General features: G+C 49.7%; 1 protein-coding gene across 1 annotated transcript in view; it reads left to right on the top strand.

Annotated features, from left to right (window-relative positions):
- Positions 1–14,123, top strand: part of lamb2l (laminin, beta 2-like) — a 36,244-nt gene that overhangs the window by 5,863 nt on the left and 16,258 nt on the right. Inside the window, exons 2-5 of the mRNA XM_030119806.1 lie at positions 2,976–3,078; positions 10,927–11,096; positions 13,687–13,822; positions 13,917–13,990. Coding sequence (XP_029975666.1) covers positions 3,048–3,078; positions 10,927–11,096; positions 13,687–13,822; positions 13,917–13,990 — 411 coding nt within the window. The 5' untranslated portion in view covers positions 2,976–3,047. The remainder of the gene's footprint in view (positions 1–2,975; positions 3,079–10,926; positions 11,097–13,686; positions 13,823–13,916; positions 13,991–14,123) is intronic.

Here is a 14,123-nt window from a genome sequence, read left to right as displayed (position 1 = left end):
GACGACAGTAACCGAGAGGTCTGAACGTTGTGTCTGCAGCGGCACCAGGACGGCCAGCTGTACAGGAAGCAGGATGAACTGGGAGCAGGTCTCCAACAGCAAACTGACATCGGGAACAGTTTCATGGATGGAGCAGCGTCTCTCCTGCACAGATACCTGCTTCTGTTTGGTGGTTCTACAGACGCTTCGTGTCCAGGAGAGGAGAGGGCTCTGAGCTCCCCTTGACCTGGAGGGAGGCTGTTTAGGGTGAGGGAGGCCCGGTGTCCGTCAGAGGATCTGGATCCTCGCTTCCCTCCATTCTTCATTTCCATCTCTGTCCCTCTCTCGCTCTCTGCCCCCCTCCCTCTCTCTGTCCAGAAGAAAAGTGGTGGTACATTCCAGCAGCCTGGAGACCATTCCACCGTTCCCCTCTTTCAGCGAGCGGCTCGCTAAATGACAGAAGCATTAGAATAAGAATGGCTGCCCATTCACCCCAGAGCCCCGGTGACGAGCTGGAGGCAGCGAGGGGGGGGGGGCAGGACTCTACGAGGGAGGAGAGAGGGCTGGGGAAGGGGTCCGCCAGCCCACCCTGCCTTCCGATTGGCCGGCCTTCCCTCGTCGGCCGGGCCTCGCAGTGGGTCTGAGGCAGTCTGGCTCACATGTGCCTGCAGGCGTGGAGACGGCCGCAGGCTGAGGCCAGCACGAGTCCCGGACCCAGGTCGGCTCACTGCGAGGGGGACCGGCTCGGACCCGGAGTGAGTACACAGCGCCGCTGGCTGCCTCCGCTCTCTTCTGCTCGCCCTGCAGGGTTTGCTCTGTGTGGAGGAGGTGACTGATTAACGCCTGCGGTCTCCACCCGGTTAACGATGTTAAACTTTAGCGGCGGTCGGTGCAGCAGGTGCACCTGCCGCGGGGCCGGATTCAGCCTGTCGGTCCAGAATGCTCTGTCAGGCTGTGCTGGGAGAGTTTGGAGCAGTTCAGTTGTTTTGGCTCATTGCAGAACTGCTTCCTCCATGGAGGCCTGTCTGCCTCAGACTGCTGCTGGGAGAGAGGGAGGGTTTGAATCTCTGCTCAGGTGTTCAGAGAGAAACCAGCAAACATCCCAGTCAGACACGAATCAGGCATTTCAGGTTGTTGAGTTATCGATCTGAAATAAAGTTTTACTGAATCTGTAAAGCTGGAAAGCACAGAGCATCTCCATGAGGTTTAATTCACGAGTTACTGTGCAGCTCTAATGGTGTCCGTCTCTGGAAGCCTTCAGCGCTGCACCTGAAAAACAAAACCAAACGATGGAAGTTCTCCGCTGGAATAGATAGCAGTGTCTTCATTTCATTCAGTGCTGAAACCATTTGTATTTATAGAGCACCAGTCAGACATTACATTACACCATTCAAAGAAGAATAAATACATTCAAATATAATTTCATATATTTCATATGTTTATGATTTAATTAAAATATTTTTGAATTTATTTTAAAACCAGAGCTTTTGTTAAAATGTTATGGTGTGAATTAGAAGAAGTGTCAGCAGTCCTCAGGAAATAAAAGTTCATTATTTCTCTTAAATCCTGGTTTTATTTCAAGGTTAACAAAATGAAATGTAGTCATGTTAGCTGTAATTAGACATGGAGTCAAAGTACTTTAATCCTTTTAATTTAATGAATTGACGTAATTCATCCCTGGTGTGAATGTGCCTCTGAGGAGGAGCCAAAATAATCTTCTGATTGGAAATGACCACCATGCTGGGTGGAATTATAGTTTCTTTATAAAAAAAAAAAAGAGTTTTCATAGAACATAGAATAATTCACGTCAAGCAGTTTTGAAGTGTCTTTTTTCTTTGAGGAAAGCAAAGAACGTCTATTTCTTCCTTCAATAAAATGTTTCTATCTGACTGTTGAAGCTGTGCTGCTGCAGCCTGATGGAAATAATAATTATTAAGTTTTATCTGGGTTCAGTTCAACTCTTTTCTTCTATATATTTTGCACAATTCTTGTCGGCAGGTTGAATTTTAAGCAGTTTTAAAAGTGGAGGCTAAACGTTAGCATGTTAGCACGATGAGCCAAAACGTTAAGAAATGTGTTTTTCTTCTTCTGCCGCAAGGAAGGAACATTCCAAAGCATTAAAGGCTACAGAAAATACATTTATTGTTTATTTTTTACTACTGGCAGAACAAAGTTTCCTGAGTTTTAAAATAAAATATTTTTTATGAAATAGCATGTATGGAATGTCGAGGCAGGGCTGTGTGTGTGTGTTGGTGTGTGTTATTGTGAGTTGTTGTGTGTAATGTGACGTTGGCTTTGTGTTCTGTGGAGAAATGTGTCGTTGTGCCAGTTCTGTAGTGAACATGCCGACGCTAGCGTCCTTCTTTTTCCTCCATCGTCTGATTTGCTTCAAATAAATAAACCTGAGCTGCATGAAATGAAATGAACGGTTAAAGGTGGTGGTTCGGTGCAGCGGCGCCACGCTGAGCTCCAGGATGTTTGGTTTAAAACACAAAGCTAACGCCGTGTGGCGGCCTGCGCGGCGGGCTGATGTATGTAAATCTCTGGGTCTCCGTCGCCGTTTCCCCCCGGCGGCCCGACTGGCTGAGGACCGCCGTCCAGCGGAGCGCGGCTTTAACAAGCAGCCCCGGATTAACCAGCAAGGTTAATCTGGAGCTGAAATGCTTTCTGGAGGCGGGACCTCTGGTCCGACGCCGTGTGAGGACCTCGAAACTCCTCTCCTCCTCTTTCAAGTGTTTTATTTAGAGTCTGGCTGTGAAATGCTTTCATTCATTACTGCCCCCCCAGGAGAGGCGTTTCTCCCTGTCCTTCAAGTTTAAAGTTTTCTTTCCTCAACCTTGGAAGTCATGTGTTATGTCTGAGCGGCGGCGGCGGCGGCGGCGGCGCTGTGAGGCTGGAACCGTTAAAACACCTGGCCCCGTCAGAAACAGCAGGTCGGCCTCTGCACGCCGTTATTGATCTGTGTGTCTCACACTCTCTGTCTGTGTGTGTTTCAGCTGGACAGACGGCCTGGTGTGTGTGTGTGTGTGTGTGTGAGAGAGAGAGAGAGAGTGTGTGTGGACGTCACGATGACTGCCCTGCTCAGCCTCCTCCTGCTGGGTGAGTTCACCTTCTCTTCATTTATTTGATGGATCATTAAAGTGCTGTTAAATAAGATAATCAGTCAGAACGTCTTCAGTTACAATACCAGTCACAGCTGATGGTTTTTCTCAGACTTTTTAGCCTGGATGTTGATTATTCCTCTTTTATTTAAATGTTTATTTGAGAGGAAAAGCTTCAGACTCTGGTCTGTTAATGGGTTTGCATTGAATCAGTTTTTGCAGTTGAGCGCCACACTAATTCAAACACAGAAAATTAGCTGAAACCCAAATGCTGACGGTGAAGTCAGCGTGCTGGACGACTGCCCGCCAGAAATATTCTGCACGACGTCCTGAAAGGCCTTCCAGGCTCCAAGGCAGCAGACAAACCTCAAACCGTGACTCCTCCACCACACTTCACCACCGAGGGGAGAGTTTTCATGTTAGTCTGTTGATTCCTCACTCAGTGCCGGATGCTCATCCCACAGATATTCAGCCTGAGCAGCGTCAGAGAACGATAAACCTTTTCCCTGCCAGTGCTGTGGCCTGGGACCTGATCTGTTCCCTTCAGTTCCCTTCGTTTGGTTATTATTTAGAATCACATCCTCTTCAACACACACTGACAGAGAAACAGCTTCCTGTAAACAAAAAGAACCAGACCCAGGAGAGACTTCCTGTAGAACCAGACCCAGGAGAGACTTCCTGCAGAACCAGACCCAGGGGAGACTTCCTGCAGAACCAGACCCAGGAGAGACTTCCTGCAGAACCAGACCCAGAGGAGACTTCCTGCAGAACCAGACCCAGAGGAGACTTCCTGCAGAACCAGACCCAGAGGAGACTTCCTGCAGAACCAGACCCAGGAGAGACTTCCTGCAGAACCAGACCCAGTAGACACAGTGTGTTGTGTTTCATGAACATAAAGAGAACATGTGTAACTGAAACAGATCTTTCTGCCATCCTTGTTTCATCTTAATGAATGTGGAACTCCTAGGCCGCCTCCCCCAGCCAGCAGCGGTTCTGGGTTTCTCAGTATCTGATAGTCCTGAACGGTGGTGAACGTGCACCTTGCTCCGTGTTCCGGTGTTTAACGCTCAGAGCGGCTCCTCGGGCCTCGTGACGGTCGCTCTGACTCCGGGTCTGCCCGGCCCAACCACAGCCGGAATCTGGGATATCTGAGGAATGTGGATACTGACAGCACGCACACACACACACACACACACACACACACACACACACACACACAGGTGTGTTTGCTGCGCTCCCTCGTATCTGCGCTTTGTTTTCTGATGTTCTGGGCGGCGGGCTCTGTGGACCCATGGAGACGGAAACTGGTCGTGTCGACTGGAGCTGCTCTCAGGTATCTGGGTCAGTCTGTGTGTCAATTATTAACAGAGCTGCACACCGTGTGTGTGTGTGTGTGTGCGTGTGTGTGTGTGTGCCCAGAAACTGTCAGCTCCAGTCATGTTGAGCTTGAGTCAGTTTCCTTCTCATAATGAATGAATGAATGAATGAGTGAGTGAATGACTCTGGTAGGAGGACATGACTTATGGACATGAGTGTCTTCAGGTCAACCAAAATTCCAAAAAGTCATAAAAGTTAGCTTTTTTTAATAAAACAATTATTTATTTTTCAATATGTATTTACTTTTGAAACATTCACATTTAACTACCATAGTTTCCTGTTTCTAACTCAAGTCAGCAGGTAATGTGAAGAGTAACGGAAAAAGAGAAAAATATTTACATATTGGTGGGGCAGTGGTTAGCGCTCTTGCATCACAGCAAGAGATCCTGGGTGCCGTACGGGGCTCGGGGCCTTTCTGTGTGGAGTTTGCATGTTTTCCCTGTGCGTGCGTAGCCTTTTAACCAGCCCCACCCACTCTACATGTGGATTGTGGAGCTAGGGGGGGTCTGGGGGTGCAGGGGGCGTCTCCTTTGACTGACAGCGCACTTCAGCCAATCAGCGCTTCAAAACAAATACGTCATCAAAATGCGTTAGCTTCTCTACAAGCAGAAACGTCTTTTCCTGTTGTGAACCTCACCAGGCCAGACTCTGGCTGTTGTTTGATTGTTGTAATTCTTGGTATTTTGGCTAGAACTTTACTTATTGCAGCTTTTAGATGATAGTTAATGTTCGTCTCTCTAATCTCCGCTATGTCTGTTTTGGAAGAAGCTACGCAGTGATGGCGTCACTTCCTGTTTAGCCCCCGGAATTCGCCAAAATCTTTGGAAAACAAAAAGCGGCAATGCTGATTGGCTCGTCGCACTGCTCAGTTGCATTATCTTTGTATTGCCTTGTCCCCAGACCCTCCCCAGCTGCAAAATCCAAACGTGGATGAGTGAGCGGGGCTGGTTTACGAGGCTATTGCGTGCGTGGGTTCCCTCCGGGTTCTCCGGCTTCGTCCCGCGGTCGAAAAACATGTATGTCAGTCAGGTTAATTGGTCTCCCTAAATTGCCCCTAGGTGTGGATGTGAGTGTGAGAGGTTGTTTGTCTGTGTGTCAGCCCTGCGACAGTGGCGACGTGTCCAGGGTGACCCCGCCCTCGCCCACAGCAGCTGGGATCGGCTCCAGCCACCCGCGACCCTGAGAAGAGCAAGCGGTAGAAAATGGATGGATGTAAATAAATCAGTGTAAGACGAAGCAGGAGGTGGTGTGAGCGATCCTGGCTTCCACAGCTGATTCACGGTGGATCGGTTTGTTATCGTTTTGATAGTCTGATAACGGTGTTGGCGGTGTGTCAGTGTAGGTCAGAACAGTGTAGTAATGGCTTCTCTATGTCTGGAGACAGCTGGAGGCTTTCCTCTCCATGGGAGCTGTTGTTAAAGGCTCTACAGGAACTCTGTGGTCCTGGAAGAGGTGGGGCCTGACTGAAAGGTGCAGTATTCATGGTGATAGGAGAAAGTTTAGCGAGTTCTTCTTCAAACCAAGATAAAGAACAAATCCTTAAAGGGGCTGTATCATGCAAAATTCACTTTTTGTATGTTTTAACCTTGTTATATAGTTATGTTCTCACCAAAATACCCCAAAGCGTTTTTTTCCTTCGTGCCTGTGTGTTTGAGCTTTCCTCGTTGTTGTGCTGCTCAGAGAGGCAGCCCCTCCCGCACCGTGAAAACGCTCTGTTTCCCATGTTCACGTCACACGGTGAAGATGGCTCCCCTGAGCCCCCCCCCCCTCCCGCAGGCCCTCGGCAATCAGTGTTGCTGCTTTTGGTAACTCCAATTACGGATCTGAAAGCAACAATCAAGCAAGAGCAAGAGTCTGAAGAGTCTGAAGGGTCTGAAGGGTCTGAAGGGTCTGAAGGGTCTGAAGGGTCTACGCTTGGTGAGCTTCTTACAGGAAAAGACGTTTTCACGTGTCTTTGTGTGTAGAGAAGCTAGAGCTAAAGAGCTAAAGCTAGCTAGCGTATTTGTTTTGAAGCGCTGATTGGTTGAAGTAGCTGTCAGTCAAAGTCCACAGGGGGAGAGGCGGGATTTCAGTGAAACGGAGCGTTTTCTCTTCCAGGTTTCAGAATTAGCCCCAGAAAATCTTTTATTTCACACAAAATTACCTTTCCTTAGCGCCAAAAATAAACTATTACCATGTTAATGCCATTTCTAGGGTTTGGACGAGCTAAAAAAGCAGGATACAGCCCCTTTAAAGGCAGTTCAGGCTTTTCAAGCAGTCGTACGTGATTTCTAGTTCTCAAACTCAGGTGACGTGCAGGTGACACCAAACAGAGCAGGTAGGGACATGTCCAGACATGGAGACATGTCCAGACATGGAGACATGTCCAAACGCGGAGACAGGCTGAGGAAACGCTGTTCATCCTGTCGTTTCACTGATTTTTGTCTTTGCTGGTGTCCTCGCACTGCTGCCAGTCCTCGGAGAGAGGGACGGTGATCAGGAGCGCTGCCCTGTGGGAAGAACCTGTGTTCAGGGGTTGTTTGTGTCACAGCAGTGTGTGTTTGTGTGTTTGTGTGTTTACATCCCTCCCGTCCACCGCTCCGGCACCTGGAATGTTTCCTCTAATGAACATTTTCACGGCGGTCTCTGCATTTTTGCCCCGAGTCTGCAGACAAGCGACGGCTCAGGGGTGAATGTGCTCACCTCCGACTCTTCCTGTGTGTGTGTGTGTGTGTGTGTGTGTGTGTTCTTGTATTTCTATCCTTGTCGGGGCCAAATGTCCCCACAAGGATAGCAAAACGTGGAACGACGTGCCTTGTGGGGACCTTTTTCCGGTCCTAAGTAGGAGAAACAGTGTTTTCTTGACCATGTTGTTGTTACTGAAAAAAGTAAAAGTGCAAAAACATTTCTTTAGGGTTAGGCTTTGTTGTGGTGTGGGTTAGGGTTAGGGTAAGGGTCAGGGTTAGGGGCTAGACATGAATGGGAGTCAATGGACGGTCCCCACAAGGATAGAAATACAAGACTGGGCGTGTGTGTGTGTGTGTGGCTTTCGTTTCCACGTGCTGCACTGTAATCACACTGGAAAAACAGCTGGAGTCTGACAGCGTCTGGAGAAAAGCGTTTTCTCCCCTCGCCGTTCTTCCACACAGTCAGTGGAAGCTGTGTGGACATCAGGAGTTCTGAATTGTGTTTTTAGATCGTCTGTTGTGGAGATGATGACAGTGTCAGTCTGGAAGGTATTGCTGAATGAGGCCTGACGTTAGAACCTGTTGATAACCTGCTTTGATAAAGGGACGGCTGTAGCCCCGCAGTGCCTCTATGTAGTTAAGTCATTCTGAAAACACCCACTTCCTGCTATGAATGTCCATCATACTTGTTTTTGTTGCTTCGTGGAAACTTAGTTCCAGATTCTGAGGACTAGGAAGTTTTTTTTTTTTTTTTCCTCCAGAAAAGTTCCTGTTTGACAGTTTGCTGTCATTTGATGCCACCCTCCAGTTAAAAATCTGTTGTGGTTGTTTTGATCTGGCTTTACGCAGAAAAATGAAAGTTTCATCGTTTCGTCGAGGTGGACAAACTGAATCATTCTCTGTCAGTAAGTAATGAGGATCACAAGAGTGACCATGTTTGGACAGGCAGCTGCAGTAATGTAGCCTCGAGGCGAATCGCCGCTGTCTACGTCCACAAACCCACCTGTAGACATGAACTCTGAGTGACCCCGCCCTAAAACTCAAGAAAAGGTCCAGACAGGAGCGGCTGAGATTTATTCCCCAAAACAGTGGTAAGAAACACTGGATCATTCACAAGAGACTCCAAGAGAGTGGTGGATGGATGGATGGATGAAGGATAGATGGATGTATGATGGATGCATGGATGGATGGATGTAGAAAACAAAGACCAGCCCAGACCTGAAGGTTCCGACTGTTTGATGTCCTCAGTCCAGGAAGTTGGACTCTGGTCCCGATTCTTGACAATAGCAGATGTTCTGAAGCTGAGGCGAGTCAGTGACTGCTCAGCTGTGAACATGACGCAGTTTTCAGAGATGGTGGTGAATGAGTCTCTGGAAATGATGTGGAGGAAACAGTGAATGAATTCCTTTTCTTTTTTGTGCATGCTTTAATGGTAAGCTAGCAGATAAAATGCTCTAATTGCTTATATTCGGACTTGAACCATCTCTCTAGTGTTTTCACACGACTGTGGACTGTGAGTCCACACCAACCGTCTCATATGAAGCTCTTCTTATACGATGCAAACAACAAGTGGTCAGATTCTGCTGGGGCAGAGCAGTGAACGCCATGGAAATGAGCGTTGGCGTACTTGATGTTGTGACTGATTTGACCGCAGAATGAACCCGCTGTGTAAAGCCATAGCTGTGTGTGAAGTCAGGTTCAGTGTGTCGGTGTTTGAGGAGCAGGGCGGGAGCACCGGGGTTATCTTCAGCTCTTCACAACCCGCAAAACGGTTCCTGTATCTGAGGTTTGACTGAACACACTCACCTGTGGTACTGTGGGTTGAGTGTTGCTGTGCTTCATGTTTCATGTTGATCCAGGGCGTGTTTGATCGTTATCTGCAGTCCAGAGGTTCACTCCTCCTCCCTCATGCTTTATGGTCACACTGCACGGCAAAAAGTCTATTTCCTCACAAGTACAGTATGTGAGAAGTGTGAGCAGTGCAGCCAGGTGCTGTTAATGTTTCACAGGAGTCTAAAACAGCCTTCCTCCGTTTAATCTTTGACTTGAACCAGTGAACCGGTGAACCGGTGCCGGGTGTGACTGAGCAGCAGTGATTTCTTTATGACTGGGTTTTCTGAGTAGTCATATTTAGTACCTTGTTATCTCCCCCGCCTGCCGAAGAAGCGTTTGCCTCCCGCTGAGGTCTAAAACCTTTCTATCAGGACCTCGTGGTGCGGCAGCGTCTTTCTGCTGTGGTTACAGCTCTGTGCTCTCCAGTTTCAGACCCACATCCTCCTGCAGCTCCGGCGTGTTCTGATGTTTCTGTTTTCCATATCTCCACCTCCAGGCGCCAGGGAGCCGGCTCACAGCCCTCCTGTCTCCCATGACTCTCATTCTACTCCCTGTTGTGAGGATTGTGATGGAAATATCACTTTTGCGTTTCTCTCAGTCTTTTACAATACGAATATTGCACATGATGACTTTGTGATGTCGAGCGCAGTGCATTTTGGGTAGTAAACAAACAAAGCTCCCAGCAGGGATCCAAAGAAGAAGCAGAAACTGAGCAGAAACAAAAAGTTCAATAATGTGTGGTGGTCAGACCTGGAGTAGAGAGAGAGTACAGCCGCTCATTCATTGATGATCAGAGGACTAGATCTGGCTAGCCGCTAGCTAGCTATAGAGGTCCTGTTCACATTAGAACCCATACAGTACCAACGGTACCAGTTTTCGGTGCTTTCATGAGTTTATGTGCTAATAAATGTTCATTTGTTGGCTGCTGACAAGTCGTTAATGGATGTTAGCATGCTAATGCCTGATAATGTGCTAACCAATGCTAGCATGCTAATAGTGCCAAATGCAGGAGTTGTAGCCGTAGATCTGAGGCTGTTTAAAATTCTGCTCAGCCTAGAGAAGAATCTTGTTCTTAACCAGGAGCTTCCAGATTAGCAGTATTCCCGACAAAATTCGGTCGGTACCGATAAACGTACTGAATTCAGTCCCCGTCCCCGGCTCAGTGTTTGTTTTGAGCGATAGCAGCCAAACCAGCAGCTGCTGTATCTGCATGTTGTCCAGGCGGTTTGGTCCACTCTGTCCTGTCTAATCGAACCGAGTCCCTGGACCGTCCCGGTACGAAAACACCCGAAAGCTGAGGTGATGCTGCTGTTCTGCATCAGTAGGACTTCCTGTGCAGGGCCGCTGTCACATGCTTGGATGACAGACCTGCCAGGAGGTTTTTGATTCCTCATGAAAGCAGCCGTGTCCGCCGCATGCCTCGACATGCGGCTCGTGTTTTCATGAGATCAACAGGATGAAAGTCTCGAGATATCTCAGAATCTCTGGTCCCCCATGGCTCCGTCTGCTGGAGATTACACAGTATCTCCTTCATTTCAGCCAGACGAGGGACCATCTCTTATCGTCACACATAGAACACCAGGACACACTGAAAGTTACCTGTTTCACACACACTGATTTATTCTTAAAATTAAAATTTAGCACATTGCGTGGTGGAAACAGATGTAGTATTCAGGTGGCTGAACATGGAGGACAGGCTGGATTTGGGGCAATACAATGTTTTTGGACGTATGACACCGATATGAAATTGTTGAAAAACTGTATAAAACGACCCCTTTAAGTGCAGAGTGTCCTCTTTAAACCTCCCACAGTGTTTTTCTAAAGAATATCAAAGAAAGAGCCGAGCCACTGCTGTTAGCGTCCCTCCTCTGTCGTCTTCGTCATGTCCGTTCGGTTTGACTCTTGAGAAAAGTTTTCACATCCTCAGCGTTTGCCCCTGACTCGTGTGTTTGTTGGTCCTCCTCTGTCAGTTGGGGGTGCGTGGGCCCAGGAGCTCCCGTCCAGCCCCCACGGCTGCACCGAGGGCAGCTGTTACCCCGCCACCGGGAACCTCCTCATCGGACGGGCCGTCAACCTGAGCGCCAGCTCCACCTGCGGCCTGCACGGACCGGAGCAGTACTGCATCGTCAGCCACCTTCAGGTACCGGGCCTCAGGCGGCTCGCTGTGGTCGAAAGGGCTTTCTGAGATCCCGTCGCTCGGCTTGACTCGCCCACCTCGCCGTCTCTCATCGCCCCACAATCCACCTCACCTCCGGGCGCTTTGTTTGTCCTCTTTGACACGTTCATCCCTCTCCGTCCTTCACTCCCCATCGCTCTATCTTCAGTTGTTCATCTGTCCGTTTCCATGAGCGCTCATCTCACACAGGGCCCAGGTGAACACACACAAGCCAGCCACACCTTCTTCACACACACACACACACACACACACACACACACACACACACTCCGATCTGCCTGTTTCTCTGGCTGGGTGTGTGTTCTTCACTGACTGGATGGTTTTCTTCTGTCTGAAGCTCTTCCTCCACAGACATGATGCTAAGAGATCCTGATTCTTTCCTCTTGCTACTTTAATCACTTCTCGCTTTCCTTCGAGATGCTCGCTTCCAACACTGGTTTGTTAGATTTATGCAAAGTCACACAGCTACTGTCCAGGTGTGGCAGTAACAGACCCTGGTTCAGTCCCTCCCTTCCCTCCGCGGCTCTTGTTTTGTCCGTCTTCCCCCTCAGCCTGTCCGTCACGCCGGAGCGTTTCCTGTAGGTACCTGCTCTGCCATGGCCTCCGGGCCCGGGGTCCTCGGCTGTCGACCTGCAGCTGAAATGTTATTGACAGTGTGTGATTGGAGGGAGGCCCCGTGCTGCGGCGAGGGGCCGGGTGTGATGACAGCCCGTCGCCTGACGCCGCTCCGCCACAAACACCTGTCTGTCAGCTTTTAAACGTCCAGACGTTTGACAGTGAGCTCAAACCAGCTGCGAGACACTTCCAGGGGTCACGTTCAGGGTTTTCCCAGTGATCAGGGTTACAGATACACTCTGGAAATACTTCCAGGCAAATAGTTTTAGGACCAAACCCACACTGCGGAGTGAGGAGTGAGGTTCCTCACTGTCATCGTTCACAGCTTTACCTCCACCGCGGCGAGTGACGGGCTGACGCTGGTCCGTGGAAACACTCCAACCTGTGTGGAGTGGAAAAAATAAGGCCAGAGGGAGGCGGCGTCTTTACCACCATCACACTGTGACAAAGGAGCGTTTGCAGACTTACACCAGCGCTTTGTTGGGACAGAAAGCCGTATAGCCCAGCGGACCAGGCTTGACTAATGGAAGATAAATACAGAGCTGAAGGAGGAGGGAGGCTCTGAACTCACACCGAGTCACAGAATAGAGACTTTAGCTGGAACAAACCTCCACTTTCTGTAAAACTGCCCAGAATATCAGCTGCTGAATCTCTCTGGTAAACACCACTGAAGTGTGCTGGGCTAGAAGAAGAGACAGTCCTGGTCCTGGACCGGCCCAGGTCCCTGGGGGCCGGCCCGGGTCCCTGGGCTGGCCCGGGTCTCTGGACCAGCCCGGGCCTCCGGACCGGCCCGGGTCTCTGGACCGGCGAGTGATGGATGAGGTCAGGACATGGGCAGACTGATGCTGGGATTAGTGCAGGTAGGTGTAAAAAATCAAGCATGTACGGGCATGCACGTGTACCACGTTCACGTGCGCGCCCATGCCGTGCACGCTCCTTTCAGCCCTGTCGTTTCTCACTTTAAGAGCCATGTTGTTGTTGTCAGCAGCTTAATCACCCCTGACAACAACCTGATTAAGGAACGCTGCTGTGGAATCTGGTGGCTGTGTGTGCCAGAACCCCCTCAGCTGACCCCCCCACCCCACCACCACCCCCACCACCCCCACCCCCACCACCCGGCTCCCGGCTCCCTCTTTGGGCCTCCTCTCTCATTCGCCCCTTCTGCCCTCGTCTTTCCTCCTTTGTTCTTCTTCCCTGGTGCCTCTCACTCTCATTCATCCCGTCTCCATCAGCCTCCTCGTCATCTTTATGAACTTGGCTCCTTTACTCCTGCTCTCTGCTTTCTTTTATCTTTCCCATGCTCCTCCACCTCTTTCCTCCATTCCTTCCTTATCGGCGTCACCAGCTAATTCTCATTTATTTGTATTCTTCCTTCTCTTCCACCTTCCCTCATGAGCCTGACTGCATCCGAACGGAATGGAAAAGAAAATCCTTCATTTATCCCAGAGAGAAACTCTTTACAGCTTCTCTCCACTCAGAACAGAACACAATGAATAGAATTTAATGGTAAAGTATCAACTGAATCAGAACAGAAATTAGATGAGTAAATATTTGATATTAATATGTACAAAGCTCAGTGGTGACCCATGGTGCATCGGCAGCTGTCAACAGCTAGAGATGAGCAGCACCAAGGTCAGTCCTGAGTGTTGGCAGCTGTTTCAGAGATATCAACAGCAGAACGGTGTGTTTCCGTCACTCCTGTGTTACTCCTGTGTGTGTCGTCTGCAGCACAGCTGCCAGAACAAGGTTCAACAGCTGCTGCCAAATAAACGCTGTATCAGAGTCAGTCAGTGCTGCTGGGGGGACAGTGTGACTCTGTTTAGACCTGGATCCCTGTGCTCAGGTCTAGATCCCTCTGGTCCTGCTCACTCCCCCTTCCACCACAGCTCGGGTTTGTGGCGTCTCTCCCTCCTAACGGGTTCATTTCCTGCATCACCAGGAGTCGGACAAGTGTTTCGAGTGCAACTCCCACCGTCCGTACGACCCGCGCCACCACCGGAACAGCCACCGCATCGACAACGTCATCTACCTGACGGACCGCGGCGGGGACGGCACGTGGTGGCAGTCCGTCAACGGTCCGTCCCCGCGCACACACATCTGGACACATCTGTGTTGAGCTGGAGTGGGAGTGTGTGAATGAGAGGCTGAAGCGGTGCTCCTCCTCCACAGGGCAGGAGAACGTCAGCATCAGACTGAACCTGGAGGCCGAATTCCACTTCACACACCTCATCATGAAGTTCAAGGTGAGCGGCTGCCTGTGTGTGTGTGTGTGTGTGTGTGTGTGTGTGTACTGAGACATGTCGGGGGGCGCGGGGTGTTTGTTATGTACACTCAGGAATCTGGAGACGACATTCCTTCAGGACTGAGCCTTTTCTT

The sequence above is a fragment of the Salarias fasciatus genome, chromosome 20, assembly GCF_902148845.1.
Source record: "Salarias fasciatus chromosome 20, fSalaFa1.1, whole genome shotgun sequence".
Lineage (NCBI taxonomy): Eukaryota > Metazoa > Chordata > Actinopteri > Blenniiformes > Blenniidae > Salarias > Salarias fasciatus.
This window is presented reverse-complemented; position numbering and strand designations above follow the sequence as displayed.